The sequence below is a fragment of the Erithacus rubecula genome (genome assembly GCF_903797595.1).
Source record: "Erithacus rubecula genome assembly, chromosome: 9".
Classification (NCBI taxonomy): domain Eukaryota; kingdom Metazoa; phylum Chordata; class Aves; order Passeriformes; family Muscicapidae; genus Erithacus; species Erithacus rubecula.
In genome coordinates, this window is record NC_136660.1 from 15,344,675 (window position 1) to 15,358,430 (window position 13,756).

At 33.6% G+C, this 13,756-nt stretch overlaps 1 protein-coding gene across 7 annotated transcripts in view; it reads left to right on the forward strand.

The window, feature by feature from the left end:
- The window catches only part of PPP3CB (protein phosphatase 3 catalytic subunit beta), a 46,378-nt gene that overhangs the window by 21,561 nt on the left and 11,061 nt on the right, over positions 1 to 13,756 (forward strand). For 3 of the 7 annotated variants that reach the window (XR_013775163.1, XM_079312831.1, XM_079312834.1), the window contains exons 7-13: positions 47 to 124; positions 223 to 317; positions 1,773 to 1,898; positions 3,793 to 3,870; positions 5,379 to 5,405; positions 8,322 to 8,403; positions 9,239 to 9,336. Coding sequence is in view for 6 of the 7 variants with exons in the window: in XM_079312831.1 (XP_079168957.1) it covers positions 47 to 124; positions 223 to 317; positions 1,773 to 1,898; positions 3,793 to 3,870; positions 5,379 to 5,405; positions 8,322 to 8,403; positions 9,239 to 9,336 (584 nt within the window). In the remaining variant the exon portion in view is untranslated. Of the gene's footprint in view, positions 1 to 46; positions 125 to 222; positions 318 to 1,772; positions 1,899 to 3,792; positions 3,871 to 5,378; positions 5,406 to 8,318; positions 8,404 to 9,238; positions 9,337 to 13,756 lie in introns of all 7 variants that reach the window. The other 4 variants (XM_079312833.1, XM_079312836.1, XM_079312832.1 and 1 more) reach the window with 2 other exon arrangements.

Consider the following 13,756-nt stretch of genomic DNA (forward strand, 5'->3'; position numbering starts at 1 on the left):
TATTTTAAGAAAATATCTTTTACTTATAACTGTTTTCATTTCACAGCTATCCAGCAGTTTGTGAATTTTTGCAAAATAATAATTTGTTGTCAATCATTAGAGCACATGAAGCACAAGATGCAGGGTGAGTACTTTGTATCTTTCAAGGAAATGTAAATAATGTAAATAAAAACCAATTGCTTATTTGCTGTAAGATGTAATATAATTTCTTTGATTTTGCAGTTATAGAATGTACAGGAAAAGTCAAACTACAGGGTTCCCATCTTTAATAACAATTTTTTCAGCACCTAATTACCTGGATGTCTACAATAATAAAGGTAAGAACTTGCTACGAGTAATTGTGTGTTAGAATTTAAAAAATTGTCTAACTAGATAATCTAATATCAACAGCTTTTTGCCAGTTAAGAAACTAAAGGACAAAAATAAAATCTATTAATGAAAGTTATAAAGAGGAGCCATGAATGACAGTCTCCTGTAAGAGGAGTCCCTTGAAGCATAACTGTGGTCAGAGGTTTCCTTTGTGAAAGTTGTTGCTGTTCAGTACTTGTGATTAAATCTACTGGTGTTCAGTCAGGCAAGGTTTCCCTGTGCTATGAGTTTTCACTCCTTTGACTGTTTTTAGTGGGCAAGGAAGGTGGTTTGCATTGTGTATTGTGGCATCTAAGCATTCTAATTGTGATTATAATTCCCATAATTGCCACATATGGGAAATCGAGAAAGAGATCGAAGTATTGATCACCACTGGAAATATTAAGATTTCATTTTTGTCCATCCTCTACTAAGATAGAGTTGAACACGAGAAGCATGTTTAATAGTGTGCAGAAAGATTTGCAAGTCAGAATTACAGAGAAGAGCTTAGCTGTGAATTAATATTATTCATAGATGGTAATAAAATTCAACAATGGAAATTAAAAATAAAGCCTGCTGCCATTCAAGTATGATATTAAAGTAAGGCTTTTCAAGTATGTGATGAATGAATGATCTCCAGATTTTCAAGTAGAGTTCCTTTGAAACCAACACCTTTTTTCTATTAAATACATTGCATTTTCTTCCACCCACCTATAAAGAACCACCCCCAGCCCATACCACTTCTGTAGGGTGAATAACTGTATACAGGAAAAGATGAGCTGTTGTTACTTTCACTGATTGCAAAGTAAGGGAAAGTAAAAATATCTTCAACTGGCATTTTAAGTTTTTTCACTATCTCTATGGATACTGTGTTCATGGAACCCTTTTTCACATGAGCTATTCCCAGTCTGATGCAAGTGTAAGTATAGAAAAATCTGGTCAACTGATTGTTTAGCTCTAGATTGCATCTGTTTTTCTTTTTTCTTAGTTTTCTCTTTTCCCTCATCTTCTAAATGTCTATAGTTTTTAATCCAGGCTTATAGCATGGGAACACACATATTAAGACACATAGGAAGAATAAAACCTTTTTGCATATACTGAATATATTGCTGTTCTGAGTTAGTTTTGTTAAAATTACTCTAATTATACGTTTTCAGAACTTTTAAAAATCTTTGTAGACCTAAAATAAGATGTACAACTCTATACTGACATGTAACAGTACCTTAAAGTGAAATATATACAGTAAAAATCCAAAGTGTTCCCTTAGTTACCTGTCTGTAAATACTGTGAAAGAAAGAGCATAGAATGCCTCTGGGATTATTTAGCCTAAGGTATAAATAGACCTAATCCAAGCCTGTGACTTTACATTTGTGGTACTCACAAGTCTCAAACATTCTTTTCAAAATGTCTGAATTTCATTTTAGCTGCTGTATTAAAATATGAAAACAATGTGATGAATATTCGTCAGTTCAATTGTTCTCCTCATCCTTACTGGCTACCAAATTTTATGGATGTTTTCACATGGTCTTTGCCATTTGTTGGAGAAAAAGGTTAGTAGATGTTATACATCAACTGTTATCTGTATTTCTCCCAGATTGATATTGGGAGGATTTTTTTAAATGTATTTGCCAATTAGAGATGAATTGCATTATTTTTGTGTTCTTTTCTTTACTTGTTTAAGTCAAGGTAGTTAGAACTGCATCTGATATAGCTAAGATGTTAACAGAAATTATAATTTTCATTGAGGATGTACATCTGCATTGTTAAATAGTATCTTTGAACTTTGAATTAATATTTAAATAGTTCTTATTCTACAAAATGCAAAATTATATCCTGTGTAGTTATAGGTTTAAATTCATGTTGAGATGTTCATGTAAAATGTTTTAAAAATTTCCTATATAGATATAACAGATTGACCTTCACTAAAGAAAAGTTTTCAGTTATAATTTTTCTTGTAAAAAAGATAATTTAGCACAGATCCTCCTTTTTTTTTTTTTTTTTCTTTTCTCTCTAGAGATGATAACTCTGAATCTAGGACACTGGGGCCCCAAGTAGTCCTCAGTTGACAAGCAACGAGGTTAGAGGCTATTTGGGTCTGTTTAAAATCCTTCCATGACAGAAACTGCTCTTTTCATAAAAAGGGATCTGGAGAGCTCTTTGAATTTCTTTGAAATTTTATTTTTAATTTAGTTTAAATTTAATTCAAATGAAACAAATTTAAATAAATTTTAGGTTTTCTGCAGTTACATATTTAAGGACATAAAAACCTGTGATCCTAGATTTGCTTATGTTATCTTTAGTAAACAGTTAAATGCAAATAGTTTGGACACTTCTTATTGTGGTTAACCCACTCAACAATTTTTTATGTTTAAATTATGGGACTTAACATTTGAAGGAAGATTGTGTTTATATCTCTCTTGCCTGATGATACAGGAGATAATGTTTTCAACAGCAAAGGGTTGATACTGTGTAATTTGCTTTTGTTGTGTTGCTGGTAATGACATCCAGCAGCTTATTTAACAGTGTTTGAGTGTTTCATTTCTTCAGACTGCTGGAGTCATGGCCCTTGAAGGTAGCCTTGCCTTTGGACAAATGCATGCTTCCACTTTTGATGAAGGATTTATTGTCAGTATTGTCTGATCTGCATTGATCAGATCAAAATAATAATTTGGTTGGGTTTTCTTTTACAGTGGAGAGTAACTCTTTCCCAAGAATGAAGAATACAACCATAGCAGATAATACAGAGGTTTTATGAATTAGTCATGAATAAATGTAGGCAGCAATTTACAGCGTTTTTAACCAACTGCCTTTTGGATAGGTGTCTGAATACTCTATATAGAGGAAGGTTTGAATATTTTAAGAAAGAGTCTGATATATGTCAGAAAGATTGAATGACAGAATAAGAACCTTCCTGGAGGAAAAAAAAATACCAAACGTGTCTCAAAAAGCTTATATCCAATATGTTGATATATCTAAGGGGAGTTTGAGAAGACAAACTCCTATATTCTAATATTTTTCTGCTTGAGTACTTCTGCTACATGCCTGCAGGTGTCAGGAATAGAACAGCTTTTTCAACTCAAGACTAAATTTGAGCAGTCAAAATTTTTCATATTTAGGTAACGTTTGCATAAAAACTAGTTCAAATACTTGACTTTGACATAAAACTACTAATTTGCAAGAAAAGTCTCCTTATCTAAAATAACTCCTTGTAAGAGAGGAATGTTCTTGATGTTGTTTGATTGTTTAGTTGTATAATTTATAGCTGCTTTTTTGTGACAACTCACATCAAGAAAAACACTTATTTTGAAATGGTTTACTGAGCAATAGCTGTGGTGTGACATGTTCATTCACTTGAGCTGCTGGGGACTAGCTAGATCTTGTGTGTGTGTAAAAATATTTTAAATTCTACACAGAATGATTTAAGGTTTATTTTTTCCTATACAGTAACAGAAATGTTGGTGAATGTTTTGAGCATTTGCTCTGATGATGAGCTGATGACAGAGGGAGAAGATCAATTTGACGGTAGGGTTTACTTTAAGATACATAAATCTTCCTAATGGTAACTTGTAAACAATTTTTTACCTAGATGTAAAATTTCCTGACATTTGAACAAAATTGCCTTGGAATTTTTCTGTAGAAGACAATGCCTTTGGTGGTGCAGAGAAGGGAGTTGTGTTTGTGTTTATGATCAAGAAGTAGTAATAATAATCTTTGCAAATCCTCGTGTAATTTTTATTTGAAACAAACTTTTTGCAAATACTCATGTCTGATTTCAATATAAAACAAACATTTAGTGGGAAATTCTCCAAATGTCTTGGCTCTTAAAATTTGAAATATACTCACTTTGCTACTATTTGGAATAAATCTATTATAATACACTAAATTTCTTAATTATTGCCCTTCAATACAGTTGATATAGGAGAACATCAGATACAATGTTTTTATGGCAGAGTATTATAAATAAAGTCTGAAATGCAAGTTTAAGTCTGTGCTTGAGTTTAAAGGACAACTTTTATATGAATATTATATTATGTGTATTCGTGTAATAAATTATAGCATCTTTTTGTCTCTTAAACTGTGATCCAGTAGATTGCTAAGCATGGTTTATAGCGTGATGATTAGGAAGCAACAGTGACATGAGGACCTAGCATGTTACACTTAGTTTTGTTGGGCTTTTTACAGAAGTGCTTAATGCCACACCTAAACTTTTTTCAGACTTGCTTCATTTCATGCAGTAACAGACCTGATCTGGTGAATTGTTGATGGGGTAGGAGGAAGAAAACTTTCAGCAGCCTTTAAGAAACATGAAAGGATCATTTATAAAGGCATTAGAGATGCAGCCCCTTTCTTAGCATTTGATAACTATTGTGATCAAATTTGATAGCAGAATGGTGGTGTGCTAAGCAGCTGTGTATTTTCCATTGGAGTGCATTGGTTCTGAGCCACTTCAGCTTTGCTGCTATTAGATGATTGCCAGAAGTGTGAAAACGTGGAGGAAGTCTCAAAAGTGATCCTGCCAACTGTCAATTCCTGCTTTTATTCAAGTAAATCTACTAAACTGAACATAAAGCAATTGCACCAAGCAGGGTTAGGTGGTATTCTGAGGCATTAGGATTTGTGTTTGCCAGAGTAGTTGCAGTTGTCAGTTGATTGCATATGCCCTGTCTGTAGTTTTCTAATTTGAATTATTTTATTCTTCTGTCTCCTTCAACAATTTCTTTGCTTGATGCATCTCTTATGCCACCTAGGTACTGTCTATGCTTTATCTTTCTATGTGGTTGGATTTTTCTTTGAACTGTTGACTTTCAAGCTTTCACTTGTTATTCGTCAAATTTTAAATATTCTCAACAATTCCATTTCTTGTTTGATGAATGCATTTTCAAGTGTTGCAATTTTCCATTTTATTTTTTTCACATTTCTTCTCCATTCCTTCTTTATTACCACTGCCAAGTTAAATATCTTTTTTTTTTGTCTCACTCACCTTTTTCTTCATCGTTCACTTCCTTTTTTTCTGGACTCTCCATCTGAAGAGCGACTCATATATGGCAATAAAAAAGGTACAGACCAGACAGAGTAGGAATGTTTTGAAATATGACTTCACAGAACCTTACAGTGTAAAGTATTATTGAGAAAATACCTTTCTACTGAGAGTTATTATGTAGTAGTTCCTGATTATTAATAATTTTAATGGGAATTTTATAAAGACTTGTGTATTTTGTTATGAGAAGTCATACTTCAAGACATCTGTCTTTCTGTGCATGACTTTTTTTCCTCCTTTCTTCATTCCTTTTTTTGTAGAATTCCATTCTTTTGCCTACTTCTAAAATTTTATCTTTGGTCCTGCATGTGTAGGGAGTTTTCTGTTGTCTGTCTTCCTCTTTAATACTTTCCTCATTAGCTGTTTTTTTAAGGTTGTGCATGGAATGTGTTTATAAAATGTTCCAAAACCTGGTTTTGTGTAGTACATTTAGTCTTCTTAACTGACATGTCAAAAAACGTACTTTTTGATTCTCTGTGCTATTTTGAAGATGGTCGGATACAAATTGCAAAAAGAAGCCTACTTACTAACTCAAATTCATGGTCTGTCACTTGTTTTTCAGAAATCTCAGGGTAGATAGTTCTGTGCAAACAAATTCTTCTGATTACTACCTGCCTAATAATATTTTTTCTCTCTATGTAAATGTGTTGATTCCAGAGAATATTTCTAATACTTGGGATTGCATTAGATTATAGACATATTTCCAAAAGTTTTGTTTGGGGCATGTCAGCGTTTCAGAATTTGTTTTTTATGAAGCATTGGGAATGGGAAATGGGGAAGTTCTTTGTCATATCTCCTATAATTTAGGGTAATCAAGAGATTCTTCTGCAAACAAATGCCATTTCCTAAGTAACCAGGATTTGATAGCCACATTAGTGCAGTGCTGCAAATGCCTTTGTCTTTTTGCCTTGGCTGTGTTGCTACTGAAGGGCCAGGGCAAGGAGAGATCATCTTAAAAAAGACCAAAAAATGGAAAATCCCAACAAACAAACAAAACCCTCTCAAACAAACCAAACACCCCAGAGCAACCTTTCTCATTTTAAAGCACAGGGACTAGCATTGCCTGAAGTCTTTCCAGTTGGCATGTTACAGCTTGGCATCAGCCAAGTCTGCAAATTGGTGTAGGTAGAAGGAAACTTGAGGAACTTAGAGAAATATATGACATCCCCCTTAGCCCAGATCTTTTCAAACTGTAAGAGTCTCCTTATTTCAGATTCTCAAGTGGCTATTCTGTAGTTCAAAATGACAAAGCAAAAATTTCTAGAATTATAAAAATTAAAAGTTGAAATTTCAAGGAAATTATTTTCAGTAAAAATTTAACATTTCATACTATCCTATTCCAAGCTTTTCCTGTTTTGTCACTTTTTGTTTCCACCTGTTTTGTCACTTTTTTAGTTTGATATCTGTTAGAATTGTCTAAAAAATTTTTTTTTATTTTGTTTATGAGGACTAGCAGGTATTTGTCATACCCCATGATTCTCTCATTGTATTCTTACAAAGGTTGTCTCTTGCCTCCGATTTTTGTCATTGCACCTTTTCTGTCTTGTGTGGTTTTGTTGTTGTTGTTTGCCCTTACATGCTTTATATTTTGTATTTTATTTGGTTTGGTGTTCAGGGTGGAAAGTCTACCCACTCTTGAGCCACAGAAGGCCTTGTGTCCTTGAAGCTGTGGTCTGAGAAGTGTGACTGTTGTACCTGAGTGTCTGTACTCTCTCTGGGAAGCCCCATGCTAGTGAGCAGGGATGGAAAAGGTTTTTCCACAGCTCCCTTTTTGAATGCAAGTAGGCGAATTTTGGACATGTGGCTCTTCCTCTGCCCACTTCTGTGGTCCTCTCTTCTACATTCTTACAATTTAGTTGGCAACTTCTTATTGTGTACCTTTGTTCCAAGACTGAACAACAATGTACGTGGAAGTTCTGGAATACCTAACAGACCTGTCTGAGCTTGTTCACTCTTGGTCCCTTGTGGTTCAATTCACCATGAGTGAGTTACTCTTCCCTTGATGTGACTGATGCTCTCTTTGTCTAATGGCTGAGGAGAAGTAAGGATTTTGGTTTTGATACCTCCTCACCTGCCTCTACTGTTTTAATAAAATTGAGGAGTTGGCAAAGGGAAAGTAAGATGAGGGGAAGGATGACTTTTATACATTGAAACAAACCAGAAACTTAGTGTTGGAGAAAGGTGTTTCCATTTTCCTGTCAGACAAAGACAGGCAAAGGTGGCTGCCTCCTTTCAGAGTTTTGTCTTCACTTTTGTCACAAGTGGTATCACTCTGCCCTCTGGAATGTGCAGTATTTACTCCAAATCTTTGGTATTTTTAATTTCTGCAAATGATGCAAACCTAAGATGATGTGGAACTCAGACTTAAGTGGTAAGAAAGGTACCACTGCATTTTTTTGCTTGTTTATTTTCTGGGGGGTTTTCATGGAGTTATGTTTTGAGTAGCTGACATAGAAACAAGGAAACCACTGTTTTCTCTTGTACAGCTGTGTAACAATTAGAATTTTTTTTTTTTTTTTTTTTTTTTTTTTTTTTTTTGTAGCTTTAGTATCTCTTTGGCTTAATATCTTGGGCTGCTTGCCCACGTCTTGATATACAGACATCAGTACTAAGAATTTAAAGTGCAAAATTTAGGCAAATGAGTTATGATAGTTCTACACCATAGTTGTGGTAGTTCAGATGCTTACTGGTTTAGGAAATAATTGTGAACAATCTAAACTTTTTTGTGTGTGTTTTGGGGACACAGAGGTGATGGTGGTTTTGCTGGCATTCTGAAGCTCTAATTTGATAACATTGTGCCCTTAAGTGTTTGGGTACTCACCTCCTGTGAAGAGTACTGAATTTAAACAGTTGTGTAAAATTTGATGCACTTTAAAACTATGACCTTGTATGTACTCATGAGCTTGAGACTCTTTTTTCTTTCTATTGAAAGTAGGTACAGCTGCCGCAAGGAAAGAAATAATCAGAAACAAAATTCGTGCGATTGGCAAGATGGCAAGAGTCTTCTCTGTTCTCAGGTACCTGCATGATTTCTGCTCTCCTAAACCCCTGTTACATATGCAAGGTAAACATCTCTGTTTCAGGATAATGGATGCCAAAGATTTTTCAGGGAGATCACTGCATCAGAATCTTGTTTGGATATTGGTGCACCCTGTTGACGTTGAAATTTTTGGTTAAAGAATATTTTTGAGACGTTTCAAGAAATTTGAGAACATGATCTTTAGTTCAGTTTAGTTTCATGTTTGTCCAACTGTTAACTGAGAGTGTTGGAAAGACAATACCAGAAAGACTGAAATCAAGGGTGTGATGGAGGAGGTCAGGACTGATTCTGAAAATGTCTGATATACCAGGAACTTGAGGAGTAGAGGGGTTTTATTTCCAGTTTTGATTTGTTTCTTTTCAGCTATTTAAAAAATATCCCATCCTCTTTAACATCATCCTATTTACCCAAAATGTCTGTTTTTCCACAGAACATAATTGCTCAAATAGGAGTAATTTTTTAAAGTTTTTATTTCCCAAACTAAAGACATTTAAAACAAAATTGGAGATTGTTTTATGGTAATAAGATATGTTCAGTACCTCATGAGGCATTCAGTGCTCATTTCAAAGCTAATAAACCTGCATATGAACAAATGCTCAGAATTTGGTTCAGAAGTAGCCAGCATTTATAAGAATGGAATGGAATGGAATTATTTTCACCTTTTAAATTGTTGGAATTTGAATTTACATTCAGTTTGACATGCCTAAAACACAGCAAAACTAGGATCTCCCTTTCCCCATCCATAATTTTACTTCAATGCAAGTTTCCATGTGCAGATATTTAAGGCTTTGTTACTGTGTTTTTTCACACAGGGAGGAGAGTGAAAGTGTGCTGACACTCAAGGGTTTGACTCCCACTGGAATGTTACCTAGTGGAGTGTTGGCTGGAGGACGACAGACCCTGCAAAGTGGTAATGATGTTATGCAACTTGCTGTGCCTCAGATGGACTGGGGCACATCTCACTCTTTTGCTAACACCACACATAATGCATGCAGGGAATTTCTTATGCTTTTCAGTTCTTGTCTTAGCGGCTGATACAAGCATAGTGTTATGTGTTAATCAGGCAATGTGAAATGGATACTTAACCAGGGTATAAAACTAAAAGCCAATTAGTTCAGCAGTATCAGGCTGTGTTTTTCAGACTGAGCTTCCTTAGTTTAAGATTTTTCAGGTGGGTGACCTTATATATCTCATATTAAGGCATTTAATCATTACAGATACAAAAATGGCAGTGTAATTTTGCATCATTACTTGTGTGCTGTCCATTAAAATGGTTTTATTATAGCTGTGTTAGTATTTTCATTGACAATGTCAAATACTTGTTGATATTAATATTAACAAACAGCTACAGACTGCATAGTTCCATATTACACTCCATTGACAGATTGGAATGTGCTATGTTTTGTACCCTGGTAATTAATGCCAAAGTTTGTTCTCTATGTTGTTTGTCAAATGTTCTATGTATAATTGACTCCCTGAATTGTCCTTGTAACATGCTGTTTCCTTCCTCTGCAGATGTAGCTGCTTTCTTAGATCTGTCTGTCTCTCTCTAGGTATAGATGTATGTCTGTATAAGTGTTAAAATTAAACCACTATCCCAGACACTTGTCTGTCTCTTGATGTAGAAGCAATGTTGTAGCACCTTGTTTTTGAGGTTTGCTGCATTTGCTGCTGCACATTGTCTGTGCATTTTGAACAATAATGTACTTGAAAAATATTCCATCATTTGTTATAAAATCAGTTGAGAATAAAGGGATTGAATTTAAAACTTGTAAATAAATCAAAATAAAAGGGTGTTATTAAGTGTGCATATATTTTTTTTTGCATGAAAATAAAAAGAACTCTATACAAAATATACTGTAATCTGGCTCATTGAATATTTTGTAAAAGGTTTTTATTCTTTTTTTAGTTTGTTGAATCATTCGATCGTATTTTTCACAAGGCCCATAATGATTAACTAGGATTAGGGAGAATGCTATGAGCTTGTACCAAGTGTATTAAAAGAATGAAGTCCATGTTTTCTGTTCACAGTGGTGAATAACTAAAAAAAACACCAGTCTGAAACTGGACTTCATATCAGCAGCACTCTTAACATATTCAGGGACTTTTTATTGGCCACTTTCAGGCTTTACTAGGAAATATAAAACTTTAGTGTGGGAACACTGAATTTTATAACTATTGAAAGATTGTGATATATGAATACCACCTTTTACACAATCTGTTTTCCAAGAGTAGCTGCTTTTCTCTTTCATGATTTAGACTATTTATTTGAATTGCATATATTTTATATGTAGTTTTCTAAAAGTCTTTCACATTTTCTATGAAATTATCAAAGCTGGTTTTTAATAGCTTTGTTTTTTTATTAAACTATCAAAGCTGGTTTTAATAGCTTTGAAACACAAATGTTACATTTTAAATAATTTTTCAGTGGACATATAATGTCTGCAAGTAAGTTTATATGTCCAGTGTATGTATGTGATTGTTTTGTGAGTGTCTATAACAAGAAATGGTGTGTGTTTCCTGATCCATTTAACTATTCCAAAAGCATATGTTCTAACTTTAATTTTCATTAATAAGAAATATTATTATGCTTTAAAAATGAGTCTGCATTCCTCTCACTCATTTAACAAATTTTTATCCATGTTGCATTACAAATATCAGAGAGTATCAAACTGACTAGAAAATTTTTTTTACATAAAGCATATGACTTTCTACCATTACTGAAGATGTGGGACATTTGGAAAATATGCAAAATCCATTCTGGATTTTTGTGGTGTTGGCTTTTTCTTGACAAGCAATATTCCCTGATGCACTACATTAATATACCCCATTTTTTTAGTCATGTTGATTGTTCAAAATAAATCATGCCAACTGTTAGTTTTTAAACTGAAGTAACTTCTTTTTACTGGTAAGACTGATGTTACTGTTTCAGTCTTAAAAGAGTAGTTCACAAATTATAATGCTCAATTGCAAACGTGGCAGTAAACCAAAAATGAAATAAAACTTCATTAACTGACCATTTTCTAAACCAGTGTAGTAAGAATATCCATTCTTGACAAAAATATGGTCACTGATAGTATAGTAGGATTTTACTGTAAATACTTAATTACTATTTGAAGTATTTTGTACTGTATTGATCAGTATACTATCAATGATTTAAACTAATCTAGGCTTGCAAAAATAAAACAACATAATATTAATCGAAGTAAATTTTTATTCTTTTCTTTTGTTGGCTTAAAAATACACAGAGTTGACCAGTATGCCCTAGGTTTTCCTGGTTTCAGTATTGAAAATGCTCATTTTTTCAGTGGCGCATTGGTTGCTGTTAAATCTGTGAGCAGTTTTGAAAGTTATAAGAAATTGGAGTGTATATCTACATTTCTCTAGCGAGCTGAGCTGAAATTATTTTATTAGGGCAAATAGATATACACACATTAAATTTTTGCATATATACCTATGATAGAACTTAATGTCAGTAAAATTTTCCATACTGGGTCTTAGCAAATGCCACTGTTCTGTCAGGACTTTGTTGAGCCCAGCTGCTGTGTTTGTCAGCTGCTGGCCCTTCTCCTCCTCCTCCTCCTCCTTGGAGCAGGGGTGCCTGGTGGCTTTGCCATCCTGCCAGGCAGCAGCAGCACATCCTCACTGCAGCATAAGTGCAGCCCAGGGGAGAATGGCAAATGCAGACTGCAGCCAAGGGCTTAAACAAAGACAGCTCAGTTCAAAAGCATAATTCTGGAAAAAAATGTAAGCCTACATCCTATGGGAGATGTCAATGTATGATTTCTTTTTTCATGAATATATGGATATACTTTTTAAAAATTAATCATAGCTTACTTTTGAACAGCTTTAATGTCAGGATAAAAACAGATTTTGGAAAATCGTGGCCTTTGTATATTTCTAGATTTTTTAAATGTAAATTTGGTTTTTATTATTTTTGTTGCTTGCATTATAGTAGCTGAAATAATAAAGATCATATTAAGTACCGTTATTTAAAATAACATTTCTAGTGACTTATTTTGTGAATTGAATTCAATGAAATTAGCTTCCCAATTGAGCCAACATCTGCTAAAAACTGACAAAATACCTAGAGCTTAATTCAGCAACATGCCAAACACAAGTCTAAATTATAAATTTGCCATGGACATCAATAGCCCCTGCTATTAGTCAGAAAGCAGTTAAGATAGTTTTTTGTGTTTATGTTGAAAATTGGCAAGGATTTTCTCTCACATCCATCCATTAAGTATAACAAAAAGCTGAAATTAAGGATAAGTCATTGAAACTTGTTACTTAAAATCAGCTCTCAATTGGGAATTTTTAAAGCAAAAACTTCAGAATTACCTGTTAATATGGTCCAGTATTTATTTGAGGTTCATCACAGTCTACAAAGAATGAAGTTTTAATTTAGATATACCTGCAAAAAAGAATCCAACAAAATGATTTTCCAAATCGAGTCTCTACAGGTTTTTTAAGTGCTTGTATTTTCCAGTCAGTTTGCTCTTTTCAAGTTGAAATTATCTTTTTCTTAACTGTGATGAATATTCCAAGGTCTTTTTGGAATAGTAGTTCTACAAGTAGTGTGAACTAGGAGTAAATTCTGAAATTTGTATTTATGACCAAGCTACATAATTTGCAGAGATAAATCAGTATTCGTGATCTTTTCAGGAAAAGATTGAAAACAGAGACTACACAGGTAACAGGAAATGGTGGAAAGAGGTGGTTTTTTTAATATAGTTTCATATTTGTATGGCAATTTGATTATAGTTTGAAAGTATGTATTTAGTGACTTTCTAAAACAATTCTTAAAGTAACTTATTTTTAGAAATAGAGAAAGTTTATTTCCCTTAAGGTAAACATAAATAACCATCCATTCAAGTGGCTTTTTGATCTAATTCTGGAATTGTCCTTGTCTCTGTAGATTTAAGTGCAGAACTGTTTTAAACATTTTTTCATTTCTTGTTCCATGGAAAGTGCAATATATGAAATTCGAAATGCTGCATTTTCCTTAAGTATTTAATATTATTTTATGAAATAAAATAGTATTTATTGGATACTTACTTAATGCAAGTATCCAATTTTTTTAGACTGTCTCAGTGAAAATTAGAATCTTATGCAACAGTGAGATTAAAACATAGTGTTGGCAATTCATACGTAACATAGTGTAGGCATAGTGTAGGCGATTGGTTTTGGTGGATAGGAAGTGAGAAGCAATAAACTTAAATATCTTTAAAGAATTTTATTCTCACCAAATGCCCTATTTTCTTATAGAGCAATTTTCCCCAGCACTTGCTTGAATACTCTGCCATGATTTGTTGTTAACAGTATGTACA